Source organism: Capra hircus, chromosome 18 (assembly GCF_001704415.2).
Source record: "Capra hircus breed San Clemente chromosome 18, ASM170441v1, whole genome shotgun sequence".
NCBI lineage: Eukaryota > Metazoa > Chordata > Mammalia > Artiodactyla > Bovidae > Capra > Capra hircus.
The window spans coordinates 20,575,313-20,587,623 of record NC_030825.1 but is presented as its reverse complement, the minus strand read 5'-3'; the positions used below and the strand labels follow the sequence as shown (position 1 = coordinate 20,587,623).

Below are 12,311 nucleotides of genomic sequence, written 5' to 3'. Positions count from 1 at the left end.
ATCTGGTGTCTTTAAGCAAATAAATCGTTTGGGAAATAATAAATCCTATTTGGGAAACGATCTTACAACTCTATATGCAGTATCGAATCTGTATTAAGACCCACTTTCTGTTATCAGAGTGCTCACTGGTTCTTTAGAGGAGGCCATATGCTTGGTACCCATGGATGAAACCTGTCTTAAGTATGAATCAGGAGAACTATAGGGCCAGTACATGCTGCAGACATTGCATTATTGGAAAGATCCCTTTGTGAGAGGTGGTCAGGAAGAGTTTAGTAGGATCTCTGAGATGTACATAGGCAGGGAGGGTATTAAGAGCAGGAACTCAACCATATTAACAACGGTAAAAAAAGTGTAAAGGATATTAATAGAACCTCAACTGTGGTTGGAAAGCTGGTGGAGGGGACTGGATTGTGAAGAACCTTGAATTCCAGACTGAAGAGTTTGGACCTTATCTTCTAGGTTCTGGGAAGCAGTAGAAAGCCTAGGAGGAGTTGTTTGTTTACTATGACTAGTACTTAGATTTCTGATGCTTCTTTAGAAAGGGCAGCTGTCTAGAATATTATTTTCTCTCCATGACTGTAGGTCGAGAATTGTCAGGACTTGGTTTTGAAATCTGCCTATCAAAAACAGTAAGGAAAGGAAAAGAATTTAATGCAGCAAGAAATGACCCTTTGAGAGAAATGAGCTTTGAGTTTTGTTTTTTTTTTAAATTTCCCTTCCTTGCCTATTCACAGAAGGCTGACAAATCCGTCAGTTCTCCAGAGAGAGAATTTCGGAGAACTTATTACTTACGAGTCTTGTCATTCCTATATCCTTTTCTGAAGTCTCGAATGTGCTAACTCCTCATTATAACCGGACAGTGTTCATTGTATCTGGTTCCAGGCCCTCAATCACACCCCCAGATGAAAAGCATTCCTACGATATTCTTGAGGCTTTCTTGTCTTTTCAAAGGTCACTATTTACTCTGTCCTACTTTATACCAGTCATGTGGCAGGATTGCTCCGTGAGCCGGCTTTGTGCAGATCATGAGATACGGCCGCTGTTCCACTTGTCCTTGGTTTCTTTCTTGCAGGCTCTCACCCTTTCATGCCTCTTCACAAACAGCATTTGATTTCTCATGGCTTAGGCCGTAGGGTTATAATTAAAATCAGGAAATCGCTGCTTAAAATAAAGTTTCGCTGGCTTTGTGAAAAAGGCACTGTTTTTAGTTTGACAAACATATTTTTATTTTGTGTCATACTCTGCATCTGTCAGTTATGTAGCTGATTTTTGTTCAGATATGTTAAAGCAGCCTCTAACATTTGAATGCACAATCAAATGTCTGGCTGAGCTTGGTTATGCCAGTTGGTGTATATAGGGTGAACACAGTTTTATTCAAAAGGCCAGAATTAATGAAATTTTTCTATAAATACTGTTGGTCCCAGATCCTCTTACTACTATGTGTAACAAATTATTGTCTATGAAAATAAAAAAGTTGGAATTTTTCTCTTTTTTTGGGTGGGGTCTGCAAGTATTTTGAGTGGACCTTTGAACCAATTCTAATTTCCTCCATGAATATGGTGATAATGTTTTAGCCAGCCCCAAGTCAGCCTTTTCAGACTAAAAAGGCAGTTATGTTGGGCTTTGGCAATTGCCAGAAAGGTGCCCGGAAAAGCTATGAAAAATATGGGAATTAAATTCATAGGGCTCTCTGGATGTTTTGGAATCTTGGAAGTGTAAGAATTGTAACTATGTGACTAAAGTATAATTTTTTTCAGTTTCACTAAGTGGTAAAAATTAGATACAGTGCTTCCAATATCATGGGTAATTTACAGCCAGAATTAAATAGAAAATAAGAATTGAATCTGATGATTCTTTGATGTATCACAGGGCTTTTAAAATTTATAGTGTCTCTTTACTATATTCCTGTGGTAACTGAATAACTTTTTCCTGATCCAGAATTTTGATTTCTAAGCGATACTGTGCCTGCCTCATGCCATCTCTCTGTTGCTAATCTATGGCTTGCCTTCTGCAGGCGCACCTATGTTGGCAGCATGCCTGGCCGGATAATCAATGGCTTGAAGACTGTAGGGGTAAACAATCCAGTGTTCCTGTTAGATGAAGTGGACAAACTAGGGAAAAGTCTGCAGGGTGATCCTGCAGCAGCTCTGCTTGAGGTAAGATTTACAAGGTCTCCATCTTTACTCACACTGGAAAAGTGTGGGTAAGAGTAGATGATCATATTTAGGGAACATATACATTCATGTGGATCTCCCAGGTGTGATAGTGGTAAAGAACCCACCTGCAAACTTGTGTTCCATCTCTGGATCGGGAAGAACCCCTGGAGGAGGCCCTGGCAACCCACACTGGTACTCTTACCTGGACAGTCCCATGAACAGAGGAGCCTGGTGGGCTACAGTCCAGAGGGCTGCAGTCAGACGTGGCCAAAGCGACTTAGCACACACACATGCAATACATTGATATGGGTTTAGTCATGGGAAAAATACTTCGATACAAACTAAAATCTGAAGCCATCTGATAATTTAAAATGTCTTAGGGATTTTCTTTGTTCTTTTTCTAATAATTCCTCGTTTCCTTTTTTCCTTTTTTGTTTTTATCAGTTTAGTTTAATAAAATTTTATGCATTCTTATTGTTTAGAGAATAGCAATTCTATAAGATTGTTACAAAAAACAGCAAGCAAGTCTAGTCCCTGGGGTTCCTTATTTCCTTTTCTGCACTTTGACCCTCTGACTTTTAGTTCATTCTTGAGATAGTGTGGCTGTATTGCTTTCTTGATTTTAGGGGTTTGGGTGTTATCTGTGGATTCCTTTCTATAGGAGATGAGTTTGCTTGCTTATACTTCCAACCTCCCAATATAAATTGTATCCTGATTTTGTTAAGTCATTGTTGAGGGTTTGCGCTATTACAGTTATATAAGTGCTTTTCACATGTGAACCATGTGAACCAGGATCACTCTTCTTTTTCTGTCCTTTGTGTTTTTTTGTGTTTTTAAAAATCTTTTTGAAGCTAATGATTGTCTTGTTTCTTTTGTTTACTTTCACCAACTATCTAATTATTGTTGGGAGACTTTCAAACACTTTGTGTTTTATCGATTTTGTCTTCCGTAAGCCTCCGATCAAAATTGGTTGTTCCCACCCCGGGTACGGAGCTGTGGTCCGAGGGTCACTCTTCACCTCCCCCATGTTGGGTTTCCTGATTCCTGTAGCCCATGTCTTCCTCTGTTTTGATTTATTCTCTCATTGTCCTGGTGTTAGTCCCTCAGTAGCTTCCTGAGAAAGCCTGAATGTAAACATTTTTCAAGTTTGAATATCAGAAAATGTCTTTATGGTTCTCTCATACTTGATTGGTAGTTTGACTGGGTGTAGAATTCCAGGTGGAAATAATTTTCCTGCAGACTTTTAAAGACAGTTTCTCCTTTGTTGCTGTTGATGAAACAAAGCTATTGTGGTCCTGTCTTTTGTGACTTGTTTTACTCTCTGAAAACTTCTCAGGTCTCCACTTTATCCCAGTGTTCTGAAGATTAACTACTCTGCCACGGCATGAGTCTCTTTGTTTCCATTTTCGCTGATGCTCTGAAGACTCTTTGTATTGATAAATCCTCTCCTTTTATTTCTATGAAATTTTCTTGAATCTTTTTGTTGGTGATTCTTCTTCATTTTTGGGGAACTCCTATTAATTTGATGTTAGATCTTTAATTTTCTTCTCTCTCCTGTTACTCACCTTTTTTATGTTTTGCTCTACTTCCTCTGAAGACTTCCTCAGCTTTATCTTTTAATCCTTCTCTGAGTTTGTCATTTCAGAGAACCACCCGCCCTTTTTTTTTAACTTCTCTGCATGTTCTTTTAATAGTATCTTGCTCTTGTTACATAGTTGTAAAATGTCTTTTTATCTCTGTGAGAAAAATACTAATAGATTAAGAAAATTTTTTTCTTTCTTTGCTCTAAAGCTTCATTTGTCTATTCATTACATATATTTTTTCTGGTCTCTGTCTTTAATATTAGAATCTTTCATTAGATGTCTGACAGTTTTGTCTGTTCATATATAAAATTAGTTGATTGGTTGGTCGCTAAGTCCTGTCCAACTCTTGGCAACCCCGTGGACTGTAGCCCACCAGGCCCCTCTGTCCATGGGATTTTCCAGGCAAGAATATTGGAATTGGTTGCCATTTCTTTCTCCAGGGGATCATCCCAACCCAGGGATTGAACCTGCGTCTGCTGCCTAGCAGATGGATTCTTTACCATTGAGCCATCAGGGAAGCCCCATTCATATTTAATAGGATTTTAAAATGCTGATTGGAAGCTATAAGCATGTTCAGTCCGCTTCAGTTCAGTCGCTCAGTCGTGTCCGACTCTTTGCAACCCCATGAATCGCAGCACGCCAGGCCTCCCTGTCCATCACCATCTCCCGGAGTTCACTCAGACTCACGTCCATGGAGTCCTTGATGCCATCCAGCCATCTCATCCTTGGTCGTCCCCTTCTCCTCCTGCCCCCAATCTTTCCCAGCATCAGAGTCTTTTCCAGTGAGTTAACTCTTTGCATGAGGTGGCCAAAGTACTGGAACTTCAGCTTTAGCATCATTCCTTCCAAAGAAATCCCAGGGCTGATCTCCTTCAGAATGGACTGGTTGGATCTCCCTGCAGTCCAAGGGACTCTCAAGAGTCTTCTCCAACACCACACTTCAAAAGCATCAATTCTTCGGCGCTCAGCCTTCTTCACAGTCCAACTCTCACATCCATACATGACCACAGGAAAAACCATAGCCTTGACTAGACGGACCTTAGTCGGCAAAGTAATGTCTCTGCTTTTGAATATGCTATCTAGGTTGGTCATAACTTTCCTTCCAAGGAGTAAGCGTCTTTTAATTTCATGGCTGCAGTCACCATCTGCAGTGATTTTGGAGCCCCCCCAAAATAAAGTCTGACACTGTTTCTACTGTTTCCCCATCTATTTCCCATGAAGTGATGGGACCGGATGCCACGATCTTTGTTTTCTGAATGTTGAGCTTTAAGCCAACTTTTTTGCTCTCCTCTTACTTTCATCAAGAGGCTTTTGAGTTCCTCTTCACTTTCTGCCATAAGGGTGGTGTCATCTGCATATCTGAGGTTACTGATATTTCTCCCGGCAATCTTGATTCCACCTTGTGTTTTTTCCAGTCCAGCGTTTCTCATGATGTACTCTGCATAGAAGTTAAATAAGCAGGGTGACAATATACAGCCTTGATGTACTCCTTTTCCTATTTGGAACCTGTCTGTTGTTCCATGTCCAGTTCTAACTGTTGCTTCCTGACCTAGAGAGGGTTTATTGATTACAATTTTCAGGGTAGGTCATCTGACTAATATATTTGATTGTGGAACCTCATGTGTCAGTAACTTTAGGTCTTTTTTAAAGGCTGGTCAGATTTCTTAGGGAAGACTCTTCAAGTCTCTTGGCTTGAGAATGAAGGCCCAGCTGCCAGCCGCTGGGAGCCACGTAGGGGAAGCATTCAGCATCCCAGATGCATGCACTCACCTGAGCTGCTGTTTTCAGTAGAGTATGTACTCTGGTCAGCTGTGCTGTGCCACCTGTGCAGGGGCCTGCTGATTGATGTTCTTAAGGGAATCCCAGTACTTTACTGGAATGGGGAAGGGATCTGGCATCTGACTGCTTCTTAAGTTTACTTTAACCAGTCCTCCGTATTTTACCACTTCTGCCCCACTCTTTACCGTGGTTTATGTAAAATAATATTAATATTCAAATTGGTTTTTAAAACTGAGGGAAAACTTGCTTTGTGAAAGTTTTTTTTTTTCTCTATTTCCTTGCTTTGAGTTCCCTCTGGCTTCCTGATTCTTTTCTGTTGTTGTAATCTCCTGAGGACAGGATGGACTGAGACGTGACTTACAAGTAGGGAGGCCATACATTCTGTTTTGCATGGGACACTCCTGGTTATGCCTAATTCTTAACTGCATTCTCTTTTAGTCTTAGAAGTGGGGCCTCTTTGGACAATAAAAGGCATAGTTACCTCACTTTAAAAGCCCCAGGGTTTGGAGATAAGAGTTTTATTTGGTTTGATTTTTGCTTGTTTTTATTCAAAAACAGTTCTCCTTTGTCTCAGTAACTAGTTTACTAATCAGTACTGTGAATGATAGAATAATGAACATTATTTAAGATTTTAGTTGTTTCTTAGGTGCTGACTTTAGACTTGAAAACTTTAATTGGAGCATTTTTCAGATAATATAACAGATGCTCTCATTAGACACACACTGTTACCTTGTTGAAAAGAACTTAAGGTGGATTCCCTGATAGTTAGATTTCCCAACAGACTGTCTCTGGGAGTTGTGAAACAAGTCTACCAAAGACAGCTTCACAAGTAGTAGGAGAGGAATAAACCCCTGTATGTTTGTTTGACTGTATATTTTAAGTGTTCACCTAGTGCTTTGTAGCGATTCAGTAATGTTTGTTGAATTGATGTTTGATGATGAGTAGCTGACATATTGATATTTTCTGACATAGAACTTGATAGTCACTCTTTTGGCAATTGATTTATTAATATTCTAAACTAAAAATACAAAAACCTCAAAAGATACCTTTAAGCGCCAACCTGGGTTGGATGCTTATCTCTGAGGTTTAGTGACTAATAGCATCAGTTTGACTGTGGTGCTGTAGAGTGAAGCAAGATGCAGATATGGAAGAACCAAGGGGCTTGATCCCTGGCATCCTCCTCCCCACCTGCCCAAATCCTGGGTAAGAATTTCTCATGCCTCACAGCCTATTAAAGCAAGAAGAATACATGTAAAAACAGTTTGTAAACTGTAAAGCAGAAGTAGATGTTTTTCTGGAATCCCCTTACCTTCTCCACGATCCAAGTGTTGGCAATGTGATCTCTGGTTCCTTTGTCTTTTCTAAACCCAGCTTATACATCTGGAAGTTCTTGGTTCATATACTATTGAGACCTAGCTTGAAGGATTTTGAGCATCACCTTGCTAGCATGCCAAATGAGCACCATTGTATGGTAGTTTGAACATTCTCTGGCATTGCCCTTCTTTGGGATTGAAATAAAAACTGATCTTTCCAGTCCTGTGGCCACTGCTGAATTTTCCAAATTTGCTGGCATATTTAGTGCAGCACTTTATCTACATCAACTTTTAGTATTTGAAATAGCTTGGCTGGAATTCTGTCACCTCCACTAACTGTTCATAGTAATGCTTCTTAATGCCCGGTTGACTTTACACTCCAGGATGTCTGGCTCTAGATGACTGACCACACCATTGTGGTTATCTGAGTCATTAAGACCTTTTTTGTATAGTTCTTTGGTGTATTCTTGCCACCTTTTCTCAATCTCTTGCTTCTATTAGGTCCTTACTGTTTCTGTCCTTTATGGTGTCCATCCTTGCATGAAACGTTCCCTTAATATCTACAATTTTCTTGAAGAGATTTCTAGTCTTTCCCATTCTGTTGTCTTCCGCTATTTCTTTGCATTGTTCATTTCTTATCTCTCTTTGCTATTCTCTGGAACTCTGCATTCAGTTAGGTTTATCTTTTCCTTTCTCCCCTGCCTTTCACTTCTCTGTTTTCCTCAGCTATTTATAAAACCTCTTCAGACACTTTGCCTTCTTGGATTACTTTTTCTCTGGGATGGTTTTGGTCACTGCCTCCGGTACAAGGTTACGAACTTCTGTCCATACTTCCTCAGTTATTCTGTCTGCCAGACCTAATCCCTTGAATTATTTATCACCTCCATTATATAATCATAATGGATTTGATTTAGATTATAACTGAATGACCGAGTGGTTTTCCCTACTTTCTCCAACTTAAGCCTGAATTTTACAATGAGAGGAGCTCATGATCTGAGCCACAGTCAGCTCCATGTCTTGTTTTTGCTGACTGTATAGAGCTTCTCCATCTTTGGCTGCAAAGAATATAATCAATCTGCTTCACTGTCTATGCAAAATCCTTTGACTGTGTGGATCACAGCAGACGATGGAAAATTCTTAAAAAGATGGAAGTATCAGGCCACCTTAACCATTTCCTGAAAAACCTGTATGCAAGTCAAGAAGCAACAGAACTGGACGTGGAACAACTGACTGATTCAAAATTGGGAAAGTAGTACAATAAGGCTGTATGTTGTTACCCTGCCTATATAACTTACATGCAGAGTACATTGTGAGAAATGCTGGCTGGGTGAATCTCAAGCTGGAATCAAGATTGTCAGGAGACATATCAAGAACCTCAGATATGCAGATGACACCCCTCTAAAGGCAGAAAGTGAAGAGGAACTGAAGAGCCTCTTGATGAGGGTGAAAGAGGAGAGTGAAAAAGCTGGCTTAAAACTCAGCATTCAAAAACTAAGATTATGGCATCTGGTCCCATCACTTCATGGCAAATAGAAGGGGAAAAAGTGGAAGCAGTGACCGATTTTATTTTCTGGGGCTCCAAAATCACTGCAGATGGTGACTGCAGCCATTAAATTAAAAGATGCGTGCTTCTTGGAAGAAAAGCTGCGACAAACCTAAACAGCGTATTAAAAAGCAGAGATATCACTTTACCAACAAAGGTCCATGTAGTCAAAGCTATGGTTTTTCCAGTAGTCATGTACAGATGCGAGAACTGGAACATAAAGAAGGCCAAGTGCCAAAGAATTGATGTTTTCAAATTGTGGTTCTGGATAAGACTTGGGAGTCCCTTGGACAGCAGGGAGATCAAACCAGTCAATCCTAAAGGAAATCAACCCTAAATATTCATTGGAAGGACTGGTGCTGAAACTGAAGCTCCAATACTTTCATAATGAGCCAACTCACTGGAAAAGACCCTGATGGTGGGAAAGATTGAAGGCTGAAAGAGAAGGGGATGACAGGGAATGGGATGGTTGGAGGGCATCACCAACTCAGTGAACAAATAGTTGGAGCAAAGTCAGGGAGATAGTAAAGGACAGGGCATGCTGGCAGGCTGCAGTCCATGGGGTTGCAAAGAGGCACAGCTTCACTACTGAACAACACAGTGTGCTAAAGCTGCCGTAGCAAAATACCACGGACTGGATTTCTTAAAAAAAAAAAAAAAAAGGCAAACATATGTATTTTCTCACAGTTCTGAAAGCTTGAAGTCTAAAATCAAGGTGTTGGCAGGTTTGATTTTTCCTGAGGTCTCTGACTTGTGCCGCCTTGAGAAGATGCCACCATTTCACTGTGTGTCTCAGATGACCTTTTCTCTGGGCTCATGCGTGCCTCATCTCTTCCCCTCTCTTACAAGGACACCAGTCATATTGGATAAGAGACCCACCCTTAATGGCCTCTTCTAACCTTAATGACCTCCTTAAAGACCCTTCTTCCAATTATACATTGAGGGGATACAAGTCAATGTAACTAAAGCTAAATATGCAACATGAACATAACATATACGTGCCATTGTACTAATGTTAGGTATTTATACATGCGGCCCATACAGAACACATTTTTAAAGGTTAAGCAGTTATTTTGGGGGAAAATGATGGATTTTTAATTAGGTAATTGTTTTTATTTTATTTTGTACTGTGGCTGTCAAAGCTTATTCCAGAAGTAAGTATCAACTCCTATTATTTTCTTACTGCTCACAGTTTTGCCTCTATTATCTTTCATGATATGTTGCAGAAATCTTTTTAAACACTCCATTGATCCATTTGTATTCTATAAAACTACTGAATCAGGAAAACATGGACTGCCGTTGTACTGTGATCACAGTTAAAGCAGATGAGTGAGGACCCCACATCAGCTCATTCTGTTATGGGAGTTCTGCTCTTCTCTCAGACTATCTCATATGTGTGTGATGTGTATTTCAGGTGAGGGCATTACTTCTTGTAGTAAATATTTTAAAAACTAATTTCTTTCTGGTATTTATAGACACATAAAGATGAATATATGGACTCATATTTTCTACTTGCACTTCAGGGGGCTTTTCTAAACATTCCACTTTGATGACCTCTGATCTAGACACCAAATACAGATGTAGTCACAATTAGATAGTGGGTTCACAGGTATTCACGTTGTTACCCATTGTATCCTATGTGTTGCTACATGTATCCTGTGTAATAAAATACTATTAAAACCTTTTAAAGAAGTCATAAGTATGATTGAAAATTCTGTAGGTGTTATCCTAATAATGTTCTGTCATTTATTATTGCACAAGAGGAGTCTAGGCTTTTCAGACTGTAGTGTTGAGTCTTCTGGAATATTTTCTTGGTTATTTCTTTAATTACATTTGCTGAGACCTCTTCTTTAGGTACATCAATTAGGTATGAATTGGACATTGCCATTTTTTTCCATGTCTTTCCTCTGCATAGCCTTTCTGCCTTCTAAGGACTGTCCTATGTTCTGGACATTCTTCTCAACTTTGTCATTAGCACTGATTTAATTTCTGTAGTACTTGTGTGTGACTTCCAGAGTTGATTTTAGTTATTTTATTGTACTTTATTTTTTTACTTTTGTTGTGAAAAAATATAGCTGTAACAAAAGTTGAGAAAATAGTATAATTAACCATAAAATTTGTCACTTGCTTTAATGATTGCCGTCTCATGCCCAGTGTTGTGTTTTTTTTGACTGTGCTGGGTCTTTGTTGTGGCGTGAAGGCTCTCTAGTTGTGGCACGCAGGCTCACTTGGGCTCTGGAGTGTGCAGGCCCAGGAGTTGCATTGCTCAGTTGCCCCATAGCATGTGGGATCTTGGTTCCCCGACCAGGGATTGAACCTGTGACCTCTGCATTGGATGGCAGACTCTTAACCACCAGCTTGCTAGGGAAGTCCCTCATGGCCAATCTTGTTTTGTCTGTTCCTACCCATTCTCCTTCATCCCATTCTTACTTATTTTGAATCAAATTCCAGACATCATATCTCTTCATAAATACTTTAGCATCTACCCCTAAAAGATTCAGACTTTAAAAAGTATCACCATACCATTAAGATCATACTTAGAGATGATAGTTGCCTCATCATGTATAGTATGTGGAGTGTATTCCTGGGTCACCTAACAAATGTCTGTAGTTCTTCTCTTGCCAGAAACAGTTATTGAAGAACAGTTCTCGGCATACACCCCTTCCCATAGTTTAATCACTGTGCTGACTTCACATCCCTGAGAATAAAATGTGTCACAGCTGTTTCCATTCCCAGTCATTCTGCATAGGTAGGGATTATAGTTTGGGGTTTACATAGAGATAACTTTTAGTGAGAAGAGAGCAAAAACAGCTCTGGTCATTCCTGAAATCTGCTCCCTTATGTGGGTGAGTTGGGCCATGGAAGCCCTCACTGTAAGGCTTGAGGAAGAAGCAGAGGTTTGATAGCTGAAAAATTGGCACTATAAAATGTGTCACTCCCTGGACTCAACAGTTTACCTTAAGGTTTCATCAGAGTAATGGTTCCTAGAAACGCTTCTTAACTGGCACTCTAATGATCATTACTATTTTTGATGTTGTTCAAACTCTACATTTTTTTTTTGTATTTTCCTAAATAAAAGATGGAGGTATGCAAATTGAGCATCACTGATTTTCTCTCCTCCTAACCTAGGCATCCAGTAATACACTTTAAAAAGACCTCATTCATAATCCAGAAAACATTGCTTTATTAATTTTCCTACTTTTAAAAAACTCAGTGTCTTAAAATTTTAAGAGAAAAAAATTATTTCTCTTGGATGGCAACATATCCAACATGTATGTATTAAATTTAATTACAGCCATTAAATGAGAGATTTTTACTTAACTAGGCAATCAGTTTAACTAAGATTGCCATACATAGATGAGCAATTTTCAGATCATTGGTGGACAGTAATATTACACTTAGCCAGTTTATACTGAACATAATTAGAATTGTCTTTGATTTGTAAGTAACATTTTTATAACATTACGCATTATTTTAAGTCTTGTGAAAATATAAATAGTAGAACTCTCTGGGAATTATATTCTAGGTACACACTGAGTTACCAATAACAATAACAATGAATATTTAACAAAATTCAAGAGTCTTCAAGAAAAGGGCTTCGAATTAAGGCTAACTTGTGGATATGTTTAAAAGTAAGTAAAACTTTAGAAAGGGAATCAGAAGCAAGGGAAAGCTGGTTATATAGTAAAATTGTGATTGATTTAAGTCATTTCATGTTAACCCTGTTTATATCTATACTAATCCAGTAAGTGGAAGTGTTAAGATGTTGAAGTTTAGAACATGGAAGCCATGTGTTGCCTTCTTTAAAGTCCATTGTAGGCCTCTCCCCTCTGAGTGCCTACAACTTAGAGCATTTGAACAGGGATCTCAGAAGATATAGTCTCCTTACTATACAGTTGTTCAACATTTTAAGAATCTGATTAGTAAATATCTAATT

General features: G+C 39.1%; 1 protein-coding gene across 1 annotated transcript in view; it reads left to right on the top strand.

The window, feature by feature from the left end:
• LONP2 (lon peptidase 2, peroxisomal) overlaps positions 1–12,311 on the top strand; it is an 81,428-nt gene that overhangs the window by 29,770 nt on the left and 39,347 nt on the right. Inside the window, exon 8 of the mRNA XM_018061964.1 lies at positions 2,015–2,156. Coding sequence (XP_017917453.1) covers positions 2,015–2,156 — 142 coding nt within the window. The remainder of the gene's footprint in view (positions 1–2,014; positions 2,157–12,311) is intronic.